The sequence below is a fragment of the Salmo salar genome, chromosome ssa01 (genome assembly GCF_905237065.1).
Source record: "Salmo salar chromosome ssa01, Ssal_v3.1, whole genome shotgun sequence".
In the NCBI taxonomy this organism is placed as follows: domain Eukaryota; kingdom Metazoa; phylum Chordata; class Actinopteri; order Salmoniformes; family Salmonidae; genus Salmo; species Salmo salar.
Genome location: NC_059442.1, coordinates 50,455,653 through 50,471,682, shown reverse-complemented (window position 1 = coordinate 50,471,682; position 16,030 = coordinate 50,455,653). Strand labels below are relative to the sequence as shown.

Sequence of the window (16,030 nt, the reverse complement as noted above, 5' to 3'; positions counted from 1 at the left end):
ATTTTGATGAACGTTTTTAGAATACACATTTTAGGAGTCATTTTAGAAGTGTTGTATGCCACCCATTTGCGTTTATTTAGTTGTACTGCTGTTAAACAATTTCACATACGAAGTCAAGCTGAAGATGGAAAAACCTGCACAGTTCAACGTTCTGTGATGCAGTCTTTGATATTACGTCTTTCCCCTCTCCACTCCTCCCCTTTCAGGAAAAAAATCTTTGTATCCGGAAATTAATAAACTCGTGATGTCAGGAGGTAGCTAAGCATCCAGATGACTAGCTTGTTAGCTAGCTAACTACTTTTACGCATAAGATTTAAACTGTTTTGAAATGTCGACAGTTAGCTACATAGTTAGAGAGGTTTACATCGACGGAAGTGGGATTACTAAAGCTCACGACAACCGGTTGATTTAACCGCTAACGGGTTCCAGCTAGCAACATCGGCAGTCTGAGTTGAGATTTGTGCTAGCGTTAGCGCCGCATCGAATACCTTCTCTTCTCTGTAGACATGATGCAACGAATGTTGGAACAAGTGACAACTTTCGTGGACTTTACTAGAGGTACAGATTTAAACGAGTATCTAAAACAGACGTATTCGAATAACAGAAGTTGCAAAAACAATCTATCAGATGTGCGTGTGAGCCCAGATGGACGCCACATTCACGTCATTCTCCGCAAACCCAAGGTTGGTCTCATGACTTTTGACAAATATCAGAGACCGCAGCAGATCCAGAGCCAAAAGCACCTAGATCTGGGGCTGACTCGGGCTGTGCCCATTGTGGATATTGTATATTTCGACGACAAAAACAGAGACGGCGGTGTTGCGCTGTTAGCTGTCATATTCGAGAATGGAAAAGCAGAGTTTTGGAAATTTCTGGAACTCAAAGGGGGATGGCATCCCCTGCACACAGCGGACCTTTGCAACAGCCCTCGGGCTAAAGTCATCTCTGTCTCGGCCAGTCAGAACTACATCTTCTGGTGTGAGGAGAGGCCACCGTCGGAGAGCTCATCACCTATCAATGAGACCCACAACTTCAGGTACTGCATCTGCAAACGAACCTATGAGGTGGAGGAAATGGCTGTCAGTTTAGGGGGCATGAAAATTGCTCTGCACAACAACCCCCGCTACAACGTCATCAGCTCAGGTGAGAATGTTTACCTACTACCTGATTTGAAAGACAAATCCACCATGTCCCTCTCCAAATTTTTTCTCATGTGGTCCCCCCAGTATGACACATTCAGAGTGAGCAGCACCTGTAAAGGTAATCTCCTCCGAAAAGACTCACCTTCTACTAAAGAATCTGACTTTAGAAGGTTGATAACAGACTGCACGGGATACCTATCAGCCCTTAGCCCCCCTGATATCTATGGCTACTCCCCTACTGGCAGTGGAGGCCTGTTACTGCTGCTCAGCACAGGTTGGGTCAGTCTACTACAGAAGGATGGGGTGTTACGACAGATCTACAAACTAGCTGACAACTGCCTGGCCAGCAGCAGTGCCCATAACAGCCTGAACATGTACCAGGACACCCTGGCTCTGACCATCGGACGGACCCTCTACCTGATTGACACTACGTGTGGTGTGGAGCTGGAGAAAATAGCCCTGAAGAGAGAGGGGCTACTCTACGTCAACAGGACTGAGAGGCAGGCACCACACCTGCTGTTAGAGACCGGCCTATTTGTAGTGATGCTCCGGGAGGGCGACCCCCGGGGCCACGACTCCGACCCAAAGCAGAAGACCCCGTCCCTGGGTACAGGGGAGAGCATCAGCCCTGCGGCTCTACTGGTAGAGGCTGTGTTCGAGGAGGCCTGTAAGTATTACCAACAGAGAAGTCTCAGCAGCACTCGGCTCACTGTGGAGAAGTTAAAGAGAGGAGGGATGTTCCAGGCTCCTATCACTCTGGCAAACATCGTCGGAGACTACCTCCAGAGCGGGGGGGAGAGGGGAGTGGAGTTACCCCAGGGAGAAGGCAGGAGAGGACAGGAGAAGCTGCTCGGATCCCTGGAGGCTGAACTGAAGGGGCTGGTCTCCCTAGAGGAGGTGAAGGGGGGATTGGTGAAGGAGAGGGAGGTGGAGGATGTTTGTGAGAGTCTAGTGCAGCAGGAGGTGGGGAGACTCCTCTTGTCATCAGAGCTCGACCGAGACTCTCTACTCTACCTCAATTCCATCTTCAGCCTGTTCCCCGGTCAGGCTTGGAGGGCCACACAGAGTGCTCTGCAGCTACGCTGCAACGGAGAGAGCTTTCTCTCCTCTAAAGTGCCCCCGGAGGTCTGGAAGACTGTCCTCAGCCCTGTACAGGCCCCCACTGTCACTGTAAACCTGCCCTACACCAATGGCAACAGCCAGTCTAAACACAAGTCACCCAAACCTTGCCCCAGCACTGGCTCTAGTTTTAAACTTAACCCCAGCCTTAGCTCCAACTCCAGCCCCCTTGCCGCTAACTCGGCCCTGCCTGTCTTCGAGCTCCTGTGCCACTCCGTCTTCTGCTTCCAGCCCAGCTGGCTGCCCAGGTTCCTGGAGCTAGCCCAGCAGCAGCAGACCTCTTCAGGCTTGGGGATGGGTCTAGGCCTTGGTGGCTCCACCTGGAGCTACTCTGGAGGTAGGGGATTTGCGGAGAACGGAGAGAGCCTACCCCTGTATAAACGCGCCCTTTCAGCTCTGCCTCTACCTGGCCCCGGATCAGACCTGAAACAATACCCAGATTATGAACAAAACCAGGACTTGGAGGTGGATCTCCTTTTGGTGAGTGGTAGGCCAAACGCGGTCCTCCAGGCTCTGAGGATCTTGATGGGGAGACGGCAGTGGGAGAGGGTAACCCAAGTGGCCCAGAGGTTCTGCAGGCAGAGTCCCTTACTGAACAAAGAGATCTTTACTACCTTACTGTGTGAGGTGGCCCAGCATCGAGACCTGGATCCATACCTAGACCTCCTCTGGGCTCTGTGTCCTGAAGATCTCACGGTCACGGCCATACTTAACATTGTGCTGAAAAATATACCCTCATCATCTTCCTTATCTACATCCTTCTCCCCCTCCTCAAATATCCCTCCCTCCTCTCCCTTTGCTGACCCCCAGTCCAGCCAGTTGACCTTTGGGTTGTTGAAGCCGTTGCTCAGTAAGGTTCTACAGAGAGAGACCAGGCCCAACCAGCGATATGCTGACATCCTCCAGTCGCCCTCGTTCCCCCCTCCCACGCCCCCTCGTCGGGCTAAAGGACTGCCTAGGTCCACCACCGAGCCTAGCATAGGCTTAGATCAGCAGCATAATGATGTCATCGGGAACATGGCGGCCATCTTGGATCAACACGACCCATCTAAACACAGGACTGTCCCCGGGGGCATGGTGACCTCCACTCCGAACCCCGACTGAGACGCGCGCACACACACACACTGGACTCACCCCATAACCCTCGTCTGACACTCCCGCGATATCTTCATGTTACTCTACTTGATGTGCAGTGTTGGCTACGAAAACATTTTAACAGAATAAAAATAACAAAAAAAGCTATTGATACCATTATTGAGATTTCAGTTGATTGGTATAGGTAGTAGTGGGTTGTTAGATTGAGATTGGTCTAATCTGCTATTGAACAGCATATCTTAAGTGCTTCCTCTACACTGGAGCAGGACTGTGCCTGAACAACAAAATCAGTCAACAAAACAAAATCTCCTCCTTTTGGCAGGCTTCATTTGAGGCTCTTTTCTGTTGTCAGTCATAAGCAGATGAGTAATCATAGCTGACTGTTTGTTTACTTTCCGAACAAAATATTGCCTTAAAGTTATTCCAGGTTATTAAATGACTACTAAATCTTACCATTGTACATACCTCTCTTTGATTTTCATTTTGTATTTTAAAATGTGTATATATGTGGTGTTATTTAAGTGTTATTGTGTGATCAGGAATGCACACAGAGTAGAACGCTAGCTAAGAGTTGCCTTGCATTCGATAAACTCAGCCTTAATGGAAAGAACATTAATAGACTAATATACAGTATGTATTGATATTATGAACAGATGATTAAGTGTGCATGTCTCAGAGCTACCATTCTTGTATGTAATATGGTAGAAATCCATTAACTGTCCTCTTTTTTTTTTATTATCATCAACTTGCTCAATATTCATTCATTGTTGTGGGTCTTGTTCAGCAGGCACAAAACAGAAAATGTTTTCCAACAGAAAATGTTTAAAAAGCTACAATGAACATTCTCATTGGTGATGTTCAGGTAGTGCCTCTTGTGCTTCAAAATGTTATTTTGTAATTCGTGCCTACTGTACACAACCTGGATCTTTTTTGCTTTCGCCAACTCTGTGTGTCATAATATCCCAGGTGGTTTACTGTACTTTAAACCTACTAAGAATCGAAAGCCCTTTGTCAGCCCATAGTGATACAGTTATCGGACCCTGACCCATAAACCTCTGTGTTGAATGTTTATTTGTTTAGAATATTTTGAACCCTTGGCTCTAGGGGGTAAAGGTTTCGTCTCTGGGACGTGACTTCTGGGCTTAGTGTATGTTCCTCATAAAGTCAGTCAACCGTCATGCTCAAACATGAACTATTTTACTGAATGTGTCTGTTTTGAAAATAACATTGATGTAATGACACCTTTTCCAGCAGCAGTGGAAATGTTCTATAGTGAAACACGTTATTTAAGAGATATAAAGCTGCTTTTGGAGGAAAATGTTCAGTAAAAAAGTGTACATTTTCTTTTCAGGGGTAGATGAATATTTATATCTTTCTACTTCTTTAAACCCTTGTTGCATTCTCTTTTTCTCTTTTCATTCTCTCCTCAACCCTCTCTTCAGTATCTCCCCTGTCTACTCCAGTCTCTCTTTCTCCAGTTCCACCCAGTACATTCCTACCAAACTGCCCTGTAGAGGAGAGGTGACTCACCGTCTTCGAGTTCCTGTAATTTAATTTGGGGTAACGCTATTATGTCCTTAGTAGGGGTGGGGTAGGCCCAAACCAAAGCACATCGCACACACACACACTAGGCACTCTGCACCAGGTCACGTCTCCCTGCATGGGCCAAGTGACTGTAATGTCGTTATGGATGTTAGACCCTCTGTTTCTCCTAACATTTTCTCTCTCTGTCTATCCACTGTTGGGATTCTCGCTTTCTCCTGTTAACATTCCCCATCTCCATTTCACCTCTGCTCTCTTTCTCCTCTCTGTTTTCTGCTCCATGATTTACACATACAGAGGAGTTCATTCTCTACATTCTGTATGTGTAGCTTCCTCATTGTCAGTATTACAGAACCTCCTATTGTTTACTTGTCATGTCTGAGTAACATTTTAAAGTCTGGAGATCAAACCTTGTAAATGAAGCGCTTATGGATAAAGATTGTTTTAAAGTGCCTACATTTTAATTTTATAGAAAGTGTTCTTTAGCATTTAGATTTTGAATCAAACTGATTCTTTAAATGTTTTGCACAGTGCAGTAGCCTGAGTCCCAGATATGTTTGTGCTGTCTTGCCAGTGACATACGAGTTGGAATGACAGTACAGACAAATCTTGGACTCAGGCTAACAGAGCTGTGGAACCACCTCTAAAGAATATGAAATTATTCATTTCTGTAGTCCTATCCAGATATATTCTGTGAAGTTGGTGCAGCCTAACCTGGTTAAAACCGACTGAACACTGCGCTCACAAAATACGGCCTGCTAAGGCACACAGTCAGTGACACTCCAGAATGCTACTGGAATGACAGTTCCTTCAGGGAGCTGCTGCTCCTCATTCACAACCTAGTGTCACATATCTGCTCTAATGCAGCCACCACCACCTTTATAGATACAGCCGTCAGAAGCATGGGATATTGTGTGTATGAGTGACATGGGGTAATTTGTTTTGCCTGATCATGTGACTCGGCCAGTTAAAACTGGTCGCCTGCTCTCAGAGAGCCAAAGATGACTTACTCTGCCGGAATTCTCCACCCATTTCCTTGAAGGGAATCAAGGAAATCCCCCACATATATCAAACAGAGCATGGGATCGGTGTAACACCAGCCCTATGCTTTTAAATCTGCGGAGGAGGGCACTCCAGTGAAAAGGGTTGCTAATTGGGATGCCTGAGATGCTGTGACTTGTAATGACATTCTGTTAGTATGTCAGGTGCACAGCTACAGTCCTGGAGGGCCACAATGGCAGTTTAATTACTTTTAATCACAGACTGTATACTCTTCTCTGTCCAATCAATAAGTGCAACTAAAACCAGTAGGATTGCAGCCATCGACTTGAGTTTGATACCCCTGCAGTATGTGGGAATGGATGGATGTATAAAGCCTTAGCAGAACAAGAAAATCACATTAAACACCATTGCCTAGCATACTTCTATTCAATCCAGACAGGTGAATGTGCTCAGAAAAGGAAGTCTTTGTTTATTTGCCTTTGCTCCACTTTGACAGGTGGAGTTCCCCTTTTTTATTGCCTGTTATCAAATTGTGTCTTTTCCGGTCAGCTGTGATGACTATTCCACCTGCCGTACTTTAGCCTTCTGCAGTGTTTCACTTTCAGCCACACAGATATCAAATGTTTGGATGCAAAATGAGTGTTATTAAACCCAAGTTAAAACTTCCACATGGTCTCTGGTGGTGTTTGTTATTTTGGAATATTGTGTTGTATTTTCCCAGTCTATTTCTAATTTAGCTAACAGGTCGTTGTCCTGCCAAGGCAACCGTGTAGTATTGCTAACATCAGAAACAGTCAGGTACCCAGACTAACTTGAGTGTAAATGGGTGTGTTCCAGATAGCCATATTATGTGCAAGACTGTACAGTTTACAAGATCATTACATCATAGTGATGTGGTAAAGAGATGATATTCTATGCGGGCCTGAGCAGAATGTGCCCAATATGTATGTCACTGAGAAATGCCCTTGTTTTTTTTACCTGTGTTTCTGTTCTGTGAATAGTTTCTCATCCTCACCATAAGGCATGGCTCCCACACGTTGTTCTGGTTTGTTAGGCCCTTGACATTGCCAACTTACTCTTAGATACAAAAACATTGGGATTGTTACCTTTTGTTTAAACTAGCCTGGTCCCATATGTAGGTCATAGGAGTTAGCCAGGTCTGTTTGTGCTATCTTGCTATGTTTAAACCCATTATAGTCAAAGAAACAGAGGAAACACTACATTTACTAGTTACATTCAGGACACATGATGACCCACTGCTCAATATGGCCATAGCCATGACCAAGGGCTCAATTCAATCAGATCTGCTTTAGCCAATTTAGTGGATAGTGTCTGAGGTGGAGCTGTCAAATCCACAAGTGGTTCCCAGCATTATACCTAAAAAACGGACATTGCCATAGCATTAAGATAAATCCCATGCAGCCTTGTTTAAAATTTAACACTGGAATGGGTTCACACAGGCAAAACATCCGCTATGCGCATGTCTGCATTCGCCGGGTTAACGCTTGATCTGATTGGATCTAGGCCTAAATCTCTATTAGAGCTGTACACAGCTTAGTGTGTGGACCAGTCGAAGGATGAATGTGCGTGTATGCGGTGGGAATACTGTGTGTGTGTGTGAAAATGTCCTTCCTTACCCTGTCTACTAAACAATGCCACTCCTTATTGTTATGGCTATGGAACTGTGTGTGTGTGTGTGTGCGTCTCTTTTGTTTCACAGCAGACAGGCAGGTTCCTCGGGTGTGCGAGAAGGATATCATCATGCAGGTGGAATTATCATTAACCATGGAGTGGGGGGGAAGAAGAGGTGGAAAAGGGTGGTGGAGGGCCCCGCTTATTGTCTTACGCTAGATTTTCATCTGCACTGTTGATCAAGTGACACCACCTGGCTGAAGACAATGGGGACTCACTATCTCTGTCTCAGATAATCCTGCTGCAGAGGGAGAGAGTGGGAATGAGGATGATCCCAGAGGCTAGAAAACTTCATATCGGTCATTGAGGTCAAATTCAACCTGATACCCACACTTCGCTCCCCTACTTCCCCCATCGTGATGCTGAGAGGTTGTGTTCACTGAATCAGGTGGATCTGTGCTGTAAACCTAAACGCATTGATTGATTTGTACCATTTTTAGACTGCATCCTGTAAACAGCAATCAATCACATGCAGAACACGTTTCTATTGGCCACTGCTGCTAGTGCTATCCTATCAGAAACATATTATACCACAAGGTACTATATCAGTAATATATTTGAGAAAGAATTAGCTAACACAAACCGTAGTCCATCTGCAGAAAATCTTTAATCACAGTAGTTTGCACAATGCATGTCAGAAATGTTTTTCCTATAGCAACAGACCTACTAAAGTGCTTCCTAACATATCCTACTCATTGTCTGGTACAAAATTGTATCATTGCAGAATCAAATATTTCAATCAATATCATTCATTAAAAGAAAAATATATAAATGTCAAAAACAATGACATTGTAGACAAACACAATGACATGATTATAGACGTTATGTTGAAGCCGGCAACTTGTACCTACCCTATTTGATATATCAAATATATCATATCATTATTCAGGTGGTACATGTAGGGTTAGACCCATTCATGTCCCTCTGTCAGGGTGGAGTGGCAGAGCCCTGGTTCTATTCCCTGAGAGCAGTAACATCCCTTGCCAGTCCTCTCTTTCACCCAGCTCAGTAGGGTTTGACTTGGGCTTGGGGGAGGATGTTCATGGCTATGTGGTTTCTATGGGGAGAGAGATGAGACAAGACAAAAAGAGAGATTGTATATTGTTCCCATACCAGCTTTATTACAACAACGTTTCAGTCAGAGTCATAGTGTCCTGGGCCCGTGTTCACAAAAAGTCAGAGAAGGAGTGCTGACATGTGATCTAAAAGGCAAAACGGATCCTAACGAATAATAAGATAATAAGATGATTATGGGCGGGCGGGGGACCTGATGCTAGATCTGCACTCGAAATCTGAGATGCTTTTGTGTATATACAGTACCAGTCAAAAGTTTGGACACACCTACTCATTCAAGGGTTTTACTTTATTTTTCATATTTTTTTACATTGTAGAATAATAGTGAAGACATCAAACTATGAAATGACACATATGGAATCATGCGGTAAGCAAAAAAGTGTTAAACAAATCAAAATATATTTTAAATTTGATATTCTTCAAAGTAGCCACCTTTTGCCTTTACGGCAGCTTTGCACACTCTTGGCATTCTCTCAACCAGCTTCATGAAGGTAGTCACCTGGAATGCCTTTCAATTAACAGGAGTGCCTTGTTAAAAGTTATTTTGTGGAATTTCTTTCCTTAATGCATTTGAGCCAATCAGTTGTGTTGTGACACGGTAGGGGTGGTATACAGAAGATAGCCCTATTTGGTAAAAGACCAAGTCCATATTATGGCAAGAACAGCTAAAATAAGCAAAAGAGAAATGACAGTCCATCATTACTTTAAGACATGAAGGTCAGTCAATCCGGAATATTTCAAGAACTTTGAAAGTTTCTTCAGTGTAGTCGCAAAAACCATCATGCACTATGATGAAACTGGCTCTCATGAGGACCGCCACAGGTCATGAGGACCGCCTCTGCTGCAGAGGATAAGTTCATTAGAGTTACCAGCCTGAGAAATTGCAGTTGAAATAAATGCTTCAGAGTTCAAGTAACAGACACATCTCAACATCAACTGTTCAGAGAAGACTGCGTGAATCAGGCCATCATGGACAAATTACTGCAAAGAAACCACTACTAAAGGTCACCAATAAGAAGAAGAGCCTTGTTTGGGCCAGGAAACACGAGCAATGGACATTAGACCAGTGGAAATCTGTCCTTTGGTGTGATGAGTCCAAATTTTAGATTTTTAGTTCCAACTGCCGTGTCTTTGTGAGAGACAGAGTAGCTGAACGGATGATCTCCACATGTGTAGTTCCCACCATGAAGCATGGAGGAGGTGGTGTGGGGGTGCTTTGCTGGTGACACTGTTAGTGATTTATTTAGAATTCAAAGCACACTTAACCAGCATGGCTACCACAGCATTCTGCAGCGATACGCCATCCCATCTGGTTTGCGCTTAGTGGGACTATCATTTGTTTTTCAACAGGACAATGACTCAACACAACTCTAGGCTGTGTAAGGGCTATTTGACCAAGAAAGAGAGTGATGGAGTGCTGCATCAGATGACCTGGCCGCCACAATCACCCGACCTCAACCCAGTTGAGATGGTTTGGGAAAAGTTTGACTGCAGAATGAAGGAAAAGCAGCCAACAAGTGCACAGCATATGTGGGAAGCATTCCAGGTGAAGCTGGTTGAGAGAATGCCAAGAGTGTGCAAAGTTGTTATCAAGGCAAAGGTAGGCTACTTTGAAGAATCTCAAATATAAAATATATTTTGATTTGTTTAACACTTTTTTGGTTACTACATGATTCCATATGTGTTATTTCATAGTTTTGATGTCTTCACTATTATTCTACAATGTAGAAAATAGTCAATACAAAGAAAAATCCTAGAGTAGGTGTGTCCAATCTTTTGACTGGTACTGTACAGTGGGGGAAAAAAGTATTTGATCCCCTGCTGATTTTGTACGTTTGCCCACTTACAAAGAAATGATCAGTCTATAATTTTAATAGTAGGTTTATTTGAACAGTGAGAGACAGAATAACAACAAAAATATCCAGAAAAACGCATGTCAAAAATGTTAGAAATTGATTTGCATTTTAATGAGGGAAATAAGTATTTGACCCCCCTCAATCAGAAAGATTTCTGGCTCCCAGGTGTCTTTTATACAGGTAACGAGCTGAGATTAGGAGCACACTCTTAAAGGGAGTGCTCCTAACCGCAGCTTGTTACCTGTAAAAAAGACACCTGTCCACAGAAGCAATCAGTCAATCAGATTCCAAACTCTCCACCATGGCCAAGACCAAAGAGCTTTCCAAGGATGTCAGGGACAAGATTGTAGACCTACACAAGGCTGGAATGGGCTACAAGACCATCACCAAGCAGCTTGATGAGAAGGTGACAACATTTGGTGCTATTATTCGCAAATGGAAGAAACACAAAAGAACTGTCAATATCCCTCGGCCTGGGGCTCCATGCAAGATCTCACCTCGTGGAGTTGCAATGATCATGAGAACGGTGAGGAATCAGCCCAGAACTACATGGGAGGATCTTGCCAATGATCTCAAGGCAGCTGGGAACATAGTCACCAAGAAAACAATTGGTAACACGCAGCGCCCGCAAGGTCCCCCTGCTCAAGAATACATATACATGCCCGTCTGAAGTTTCCCAATGAACATCTGAATGACTCAGAGGACAACTGGTGAAACTGTTGTGGTCAGATGAGACCAAAATGGAGCTCTTTGACATCAACTCGCCGTGTTTGGAGGAGGAGGAATGCTGCCTATGACCCCAAGAACACCATCTCCACCGTCAAACATGGAGGTAGAAACATTATGCTTTGGGGGTGTTTTTCTGCTAAGGGGACAGGACAACTTCACCGCATCAAAGGGACGATGGACGGGCCATGTACCGTCAAATCTTGGGTGAGAACCTCCTTCCCTCAGCCAAGACATTGAAAATGGGTCGTGGATGGGTATTCCAGCATGACAATGACCCAAAACACACGGCCAAGGCAACAAAGGAGTGGCTCAAGAAGAAGCACATTAAGGTCCTGGAGTGGCCTAGCCAGTCTCCAGACCTTAATCCATTTACATTTACATCATTTAGCAGACGCTCTTATCCGGGGGGGTTAGAAGGATTACTATATCCTATCCCAGGTATTCCTTAAAGAGGTGGGGTTTCAGGTGTCTACGGAAGGTGGTGATTGACTCCGCTGTCCTGGCGTCGTGAGGGAGCTTGTTTCACCATTGGGGTGCCTGGGCAGCGAACAGTTTTGACTGGGCTGAGCGGGAACTGTGCTTCCGCAGATGTAGGTGGGCCAGCAGGCCAGAGGTGGATGAACGCAGTGCCCTTGTTTGGGTGTAGGGCCTGATCAGAGCCTGAAGGTACGGAGGTGCCGTTCCCCTCACAGCTCCGTAGGCAAGCACCATGGTCTTGTAGCAGATGCGAGCTTCAACTGGAAGCCAGTGGAGTGTGCGGAGGAGCGGGGTGACGTGAGAGAACTTGGGAAGGTTGAACACCAGACGGGCTGCGGCGTTCTGGATGAGTTGTAGGGGTTTATCCCATAGAAAATCTGTGGAGGGAGCTGAAGGTTCGAGTTGCCAAACGTCAGCCTCGAAACCTTAATGACTTGGAGAAGATCTGCAAAGAGGAGTGGGACAAAACCCTCCTGAGATGTGTGCAAACCTGGTGGCCAACTACAAGAAACATCTGACCTCTGTGATTGCCAACAAGGGTTTTGCCACCAAGTACTAAGTCATGTTTTGCAGAGGGGTCAAATACTTATTTCCCTCATTAAAATGCTAACCATTGTATAACATTTTTGACATGCGTTCTTCTGAATTGTTTTGCTGTTATTCTGTCTCTCACTGTTCAAATAAACCTACTATTAAAATTATAGACTGAGAATTTCTTTGTAAGTGGGCAAACGTACAAAATAAGCAGGGGATCAAATACTTTTTTCCCCCACTGTATATACGGGCCCTGGTCTTATTTCTGAATGAGTATTTCCCGCCCAGTACATAAATACAATCATCTGATGTATGTGTGTAAATATGTGTAAATATGTTTGCTACTCACTCGTAGACATCGCTGTGCTTCATCCTCCTGTAGAACTTGGCCAGTTTGATGGAGAAGATGATGCTGGGGACCAGGAAGATCATACACCAGCCCAGACTGAACCAGAACGCATTCTGGACACAAACACAGATGTAGGTTAATGAACAATATTAGATTAACGCAGTGTATCATTTTCTGTGCGTGGGTGCGTGCATGAAATCATTTTCTCACCAGAGACTCCACCATATTTGAGCAGACTACAACCTCAGCTGAGTCCACAGCTTCTGCCACTGGGCCACAGCGACCAATCTGTTGAGTGATCTACATACCCACACACACACAATCAAATTTCGTCAAATGTATTTTATAAAGCCCTTTTTACATCAACCACAACCACACATTCTTACACATAAGGCTGAGGCTAAACTACACACACACACACACACACACACATAGGAACCTAAAATTAAACCACACACACACACAAGATACAGCAATGCAGTGATACAGTAGTAGTAGAATGCTAAGTGAACCCACCGTGAGGTTAGCCCAGTCAGCATACTTCGTGAAGTACCCCATCTGACAGTCTAGGAACCCCCTACTCGCCTGAGAAAAAGAAAGAAAAACAAGTGTAAATTTCATACATTCTCTATTGACTCAGAAGTCATGAGAATCAGTGGAGCTTTGCAGCAGAAAATCAGGTGGAACTCCCTTTAACTATGTGAAGTGGGCTGTGTGACTGTGGGCTAAGATGTGAGTAATGGCTGTGGTGCTACCATCTCTCCTTCTTTACTGTACAGAACACCTGAGGTCATGAACCAGATGAAATGGTTTATCTTTCTAGGAAAGAAACCCAAATGGCATATGATGTCATTTTCTGGTTGTAAAGGATTATTTTCGTGAGTAGATATGCCTGTGTTTGAGCATGCGTTTTAACGTGCATGTGTGTGGTTACTCACGGCCTTGACTATCTGTGTAGTGTTGGTGTTGAGGAAGTCTTGAGCTGTTCCCACTTTATTTAACACATCTCCTACTGTGCCCTAAAGAAGAAAGAGGTAGGGAGGGAGAAAGAAAGAGGGATGAGCATGCATTGCAAAGCTACATATTTTCATTGTTTAATGAAAGAACCCTTGCAGCTCATGCTTTCTGAACATTCTGCAGTATTACTTACATTGATCTCTGATGCTACAACACTGAGGGCATATATGTTGGAGTTCAACTGAGTCTGAAACACAAAAGTCAGACAGGTAATATATCTATTTACAATATATAGGACTCTGCTCTGGATAATGACCTCTTAAGGATTTATAAAATAGTCATAGATAATCCAGACATTCAGATAGCTGTATATTTAGTACAACCACACATATGTGACATTTGCTGAAGTTGTCCAGAGCAGAAACAGATAGCACCAGGCCAGTCAGACGTACCAGTTGTGGGATGATGGTAGTGACAATACCTGACTGGATCCCTCTCAGGTCTTCAGCCTCCTGTGTCAGCCGTTTTTGAATACCTGTATTATTCTGTTGAGAGACATGCATCACATTAGTGTCTTTATACAAACATCTATATGACTAGTGCACACACTGATGTTCACATCGTATCATTGATGGAAGAGCCTGAGAGTGCTCAGAGGGAGGGAATATGTTTGTAACAATGTTCCATGTTTTATTACTCACTTGAACAGTAGCAAGTTGGTCTAACATGCCTGCTATTTCTGTCAGATTAATGCTGGAAATAATTTTGATCTGAAACAGGTATAGAAATAGTTAAAATACTTTGTAACCATACTTGACGTGACGCTGCATGTTGTCCTAATATACACTCCAATTGAACACGTTACAAACTATTAGAGACCAAAGGTCACACATAAATGCACAAGCACATCTACGTGTACACACACACACACTTTGTACCTGCTGTGTGACAGAGCTTATGTCAGCATCATGGACCATGTCAGAGAAGCTGTGTAGCTGTTTGCGTATCTCAGGTGTGAGCAGGGTGATGGTAGGCAGTTTGATCTCATTACTGTCAAACTGTTGCTGGATCTCTTCTTTGTACTGGGAGGCGAGAGGTGGACACGTAATTAAAAGGAGTAGTGGAAACATTATGCTAGTATAGCAGATGGTTTGAAATGTGGACTTTACACCACTTTGGAAGTAGAAACATAAGACAAGATTTTGGAATTAACCACCCATATAAAGTGATTCCTAGTAATCATCAGTAGACAGTGTATGGTGATTGAAAAAGTAAAAACCACATGTGATAAGAGTAGAAACCGTAGCTTGACAGTCTTACTTTGGACACGTTGAGTAGATCATTGAGGTCTATGAGCTCATACAGGTGGAAGGTTGTCCATAGAGGCCTGTTCTGTTCACATTCACTACAAACACACGCACAACAATACATCCTTAGTAGTGATGTGGAGGTTGACTAATAACCCGCAGTCCCAGCAGTTATATCCGTAGTGTGGCGGGTTTAGGGTCATGAAATATTGTGTGGATGAAGGGCTGGTGGGTGGCGGTTAGGTTAAATGAAGAGAAAATAATACCTTAAATATCCATAAATGTATCATTCATCTTGTGCAATTTATATCTATAGGCTACATTGACGTTTTTCTTTCAATATTTTAGGCTATCTGGCATTAGTGCATAATGCCTAAGCTTTAGGACCTAACTGTACGTGCGCCAAATAGCCAACACGCCAACCGCCAAATGCTTTTGGAAACGGGGAGAAAAAGTTAATGTTCAAGTCGATCACGGAGGCAAAAAAGGAAAATGCTGGAGTTTAATTCAATAAGAGAAAATCTGCGAATCGCAAAATGGAGAGTTGAAACTAAAGAGAAGGGAGTGCCAGATAACTAATGTTTGGGAAGTGGTAAAAGAGAATGACAGCAGATAGATAGATGTGTGATGATTGTGAGGCGCTATACAAATTCGACAGTCACAAGACGGGGACTTTAAATAGGCCGATGGCACATCAAGGGAAGTGTAGCCTACTGTTCAGATGGGTTAAATGGAAACTGAATTCTGGACACCAACTGTAGGTCTATAACGTCTCATATAGCCTTAATATGAACTCCTGCAGAATGAAGCATTTCTTGCAGTAAAATTATACACCAAATGTAGGCAGAATTTTGACTCAGGAACAGGAGTGGGTAAATATGATTTATTTCTTTCAGCATCCTGAGAGAATGCGAATGTGCAGTTAGATACCTACCATCTGTAGAGGTGCCATCTTTATCAACCACATAAAATATGCATCCAAGCCCGAAATGAAATCTTATCAGAAACGTATTGGGTCATTTTCACAGCCAGTCAAACGTATGTCTTTTGGAAATTTTGCACAGAAAAACATTCTAGTTTTTTGTTGTTGAGCTATTGCATTTTCTACCCGGTCCCTAAATGTCTTTCCTCTGCGAAAGAAGCAGAGATGTCAAC

At 43.9% G+C, this 16,030-nt stretch overlaps 2 protein-coding genes across 6 annotated transcripts in view; one reads left to right on the top strand and one right to left on the bottom strand.

Annotated features, from left to right (window-relative positions):
- The first annotated feature begins 230 nt into the window (after positions 1-230).
- hps6 (HPS6 biogenesis of lysosomal organelles complex 2 subunit 3) lies at positions 231-6,568 on the top strand. 2 transcript variants are annotated; one of them, XM_045718955.1, is made up of 2 exons: positions 231-1,143; positions 1,227-6,568. In XM_045718955.1, exon 2 carries the CDS (start codon positions 1,515-1,517, stop codon positions 3,363-3,365), a length of 1,851 nt encoding a protein of 616 aa, XP_045574911.1. In that variant the 5' UTR covers positions 231-1,143; positions 1,227-1,514; the 3' UTR covers positions 3,366-6,568. The 2 variants fall into 2 exon arrangements, with proteins under 2 accessions (XP_045574911.1, XP_014054496.1); XM_014199021.1 differs by having other exon boundaries at positions 231-6,568.
- A 1,612-nt stretch (positions 6,569-8,180) lies between these two features.
- Positions 8,181-16,030, bottom strand: part of prom2 (prominin 2) — a 34,683-nt gene continuing 26,833 nt past the window's right edge. For all 4 annotated transcript variants that reach the window (XM_014199004.2, XM_014198994.2, XM_045718940.1 and 1 more), the window contains 10 exons: positions 14,889-14,973; positions 14,507-14,650; positions 14,270-14,338; positions 14,021-14,113; positions 13,762-13,815; positions 13,550-13,630; positions 13,128-13,196; positions 12,822-12,911; positions 12,612-12,724; positions 8,181-8,649 (listed from right to left, as the gene is read on the bottom strand). In XM_014199004.2, the coding sequence (XP_014054479.1) occupies positions 8,598-8,649; positions 12,612-12,724; positions 12,822-12,911; positions 13,128-13,196; positions 13,550-13,630; positions 13,762-13,815; positions 14,021-14,113; positions 14,270-14,338; positions 14,507-14,650; positions 14,889-14,973 (850 nt within the window). In that variant the 3' untranslated portion in view covers positions 8,181-8,597. The remainder of the gene's footprint in view (positions 8,650-12,611; positions 12,725-12,821; positions 12,912-13,127; positions 13,197-13,549; positions 13,631-13,761; positions 13,816-14,020; positions 14,114-14,269; positions 14,339-14,506; positions 14,651-14,888; positions 14,974-16,030) is intronic.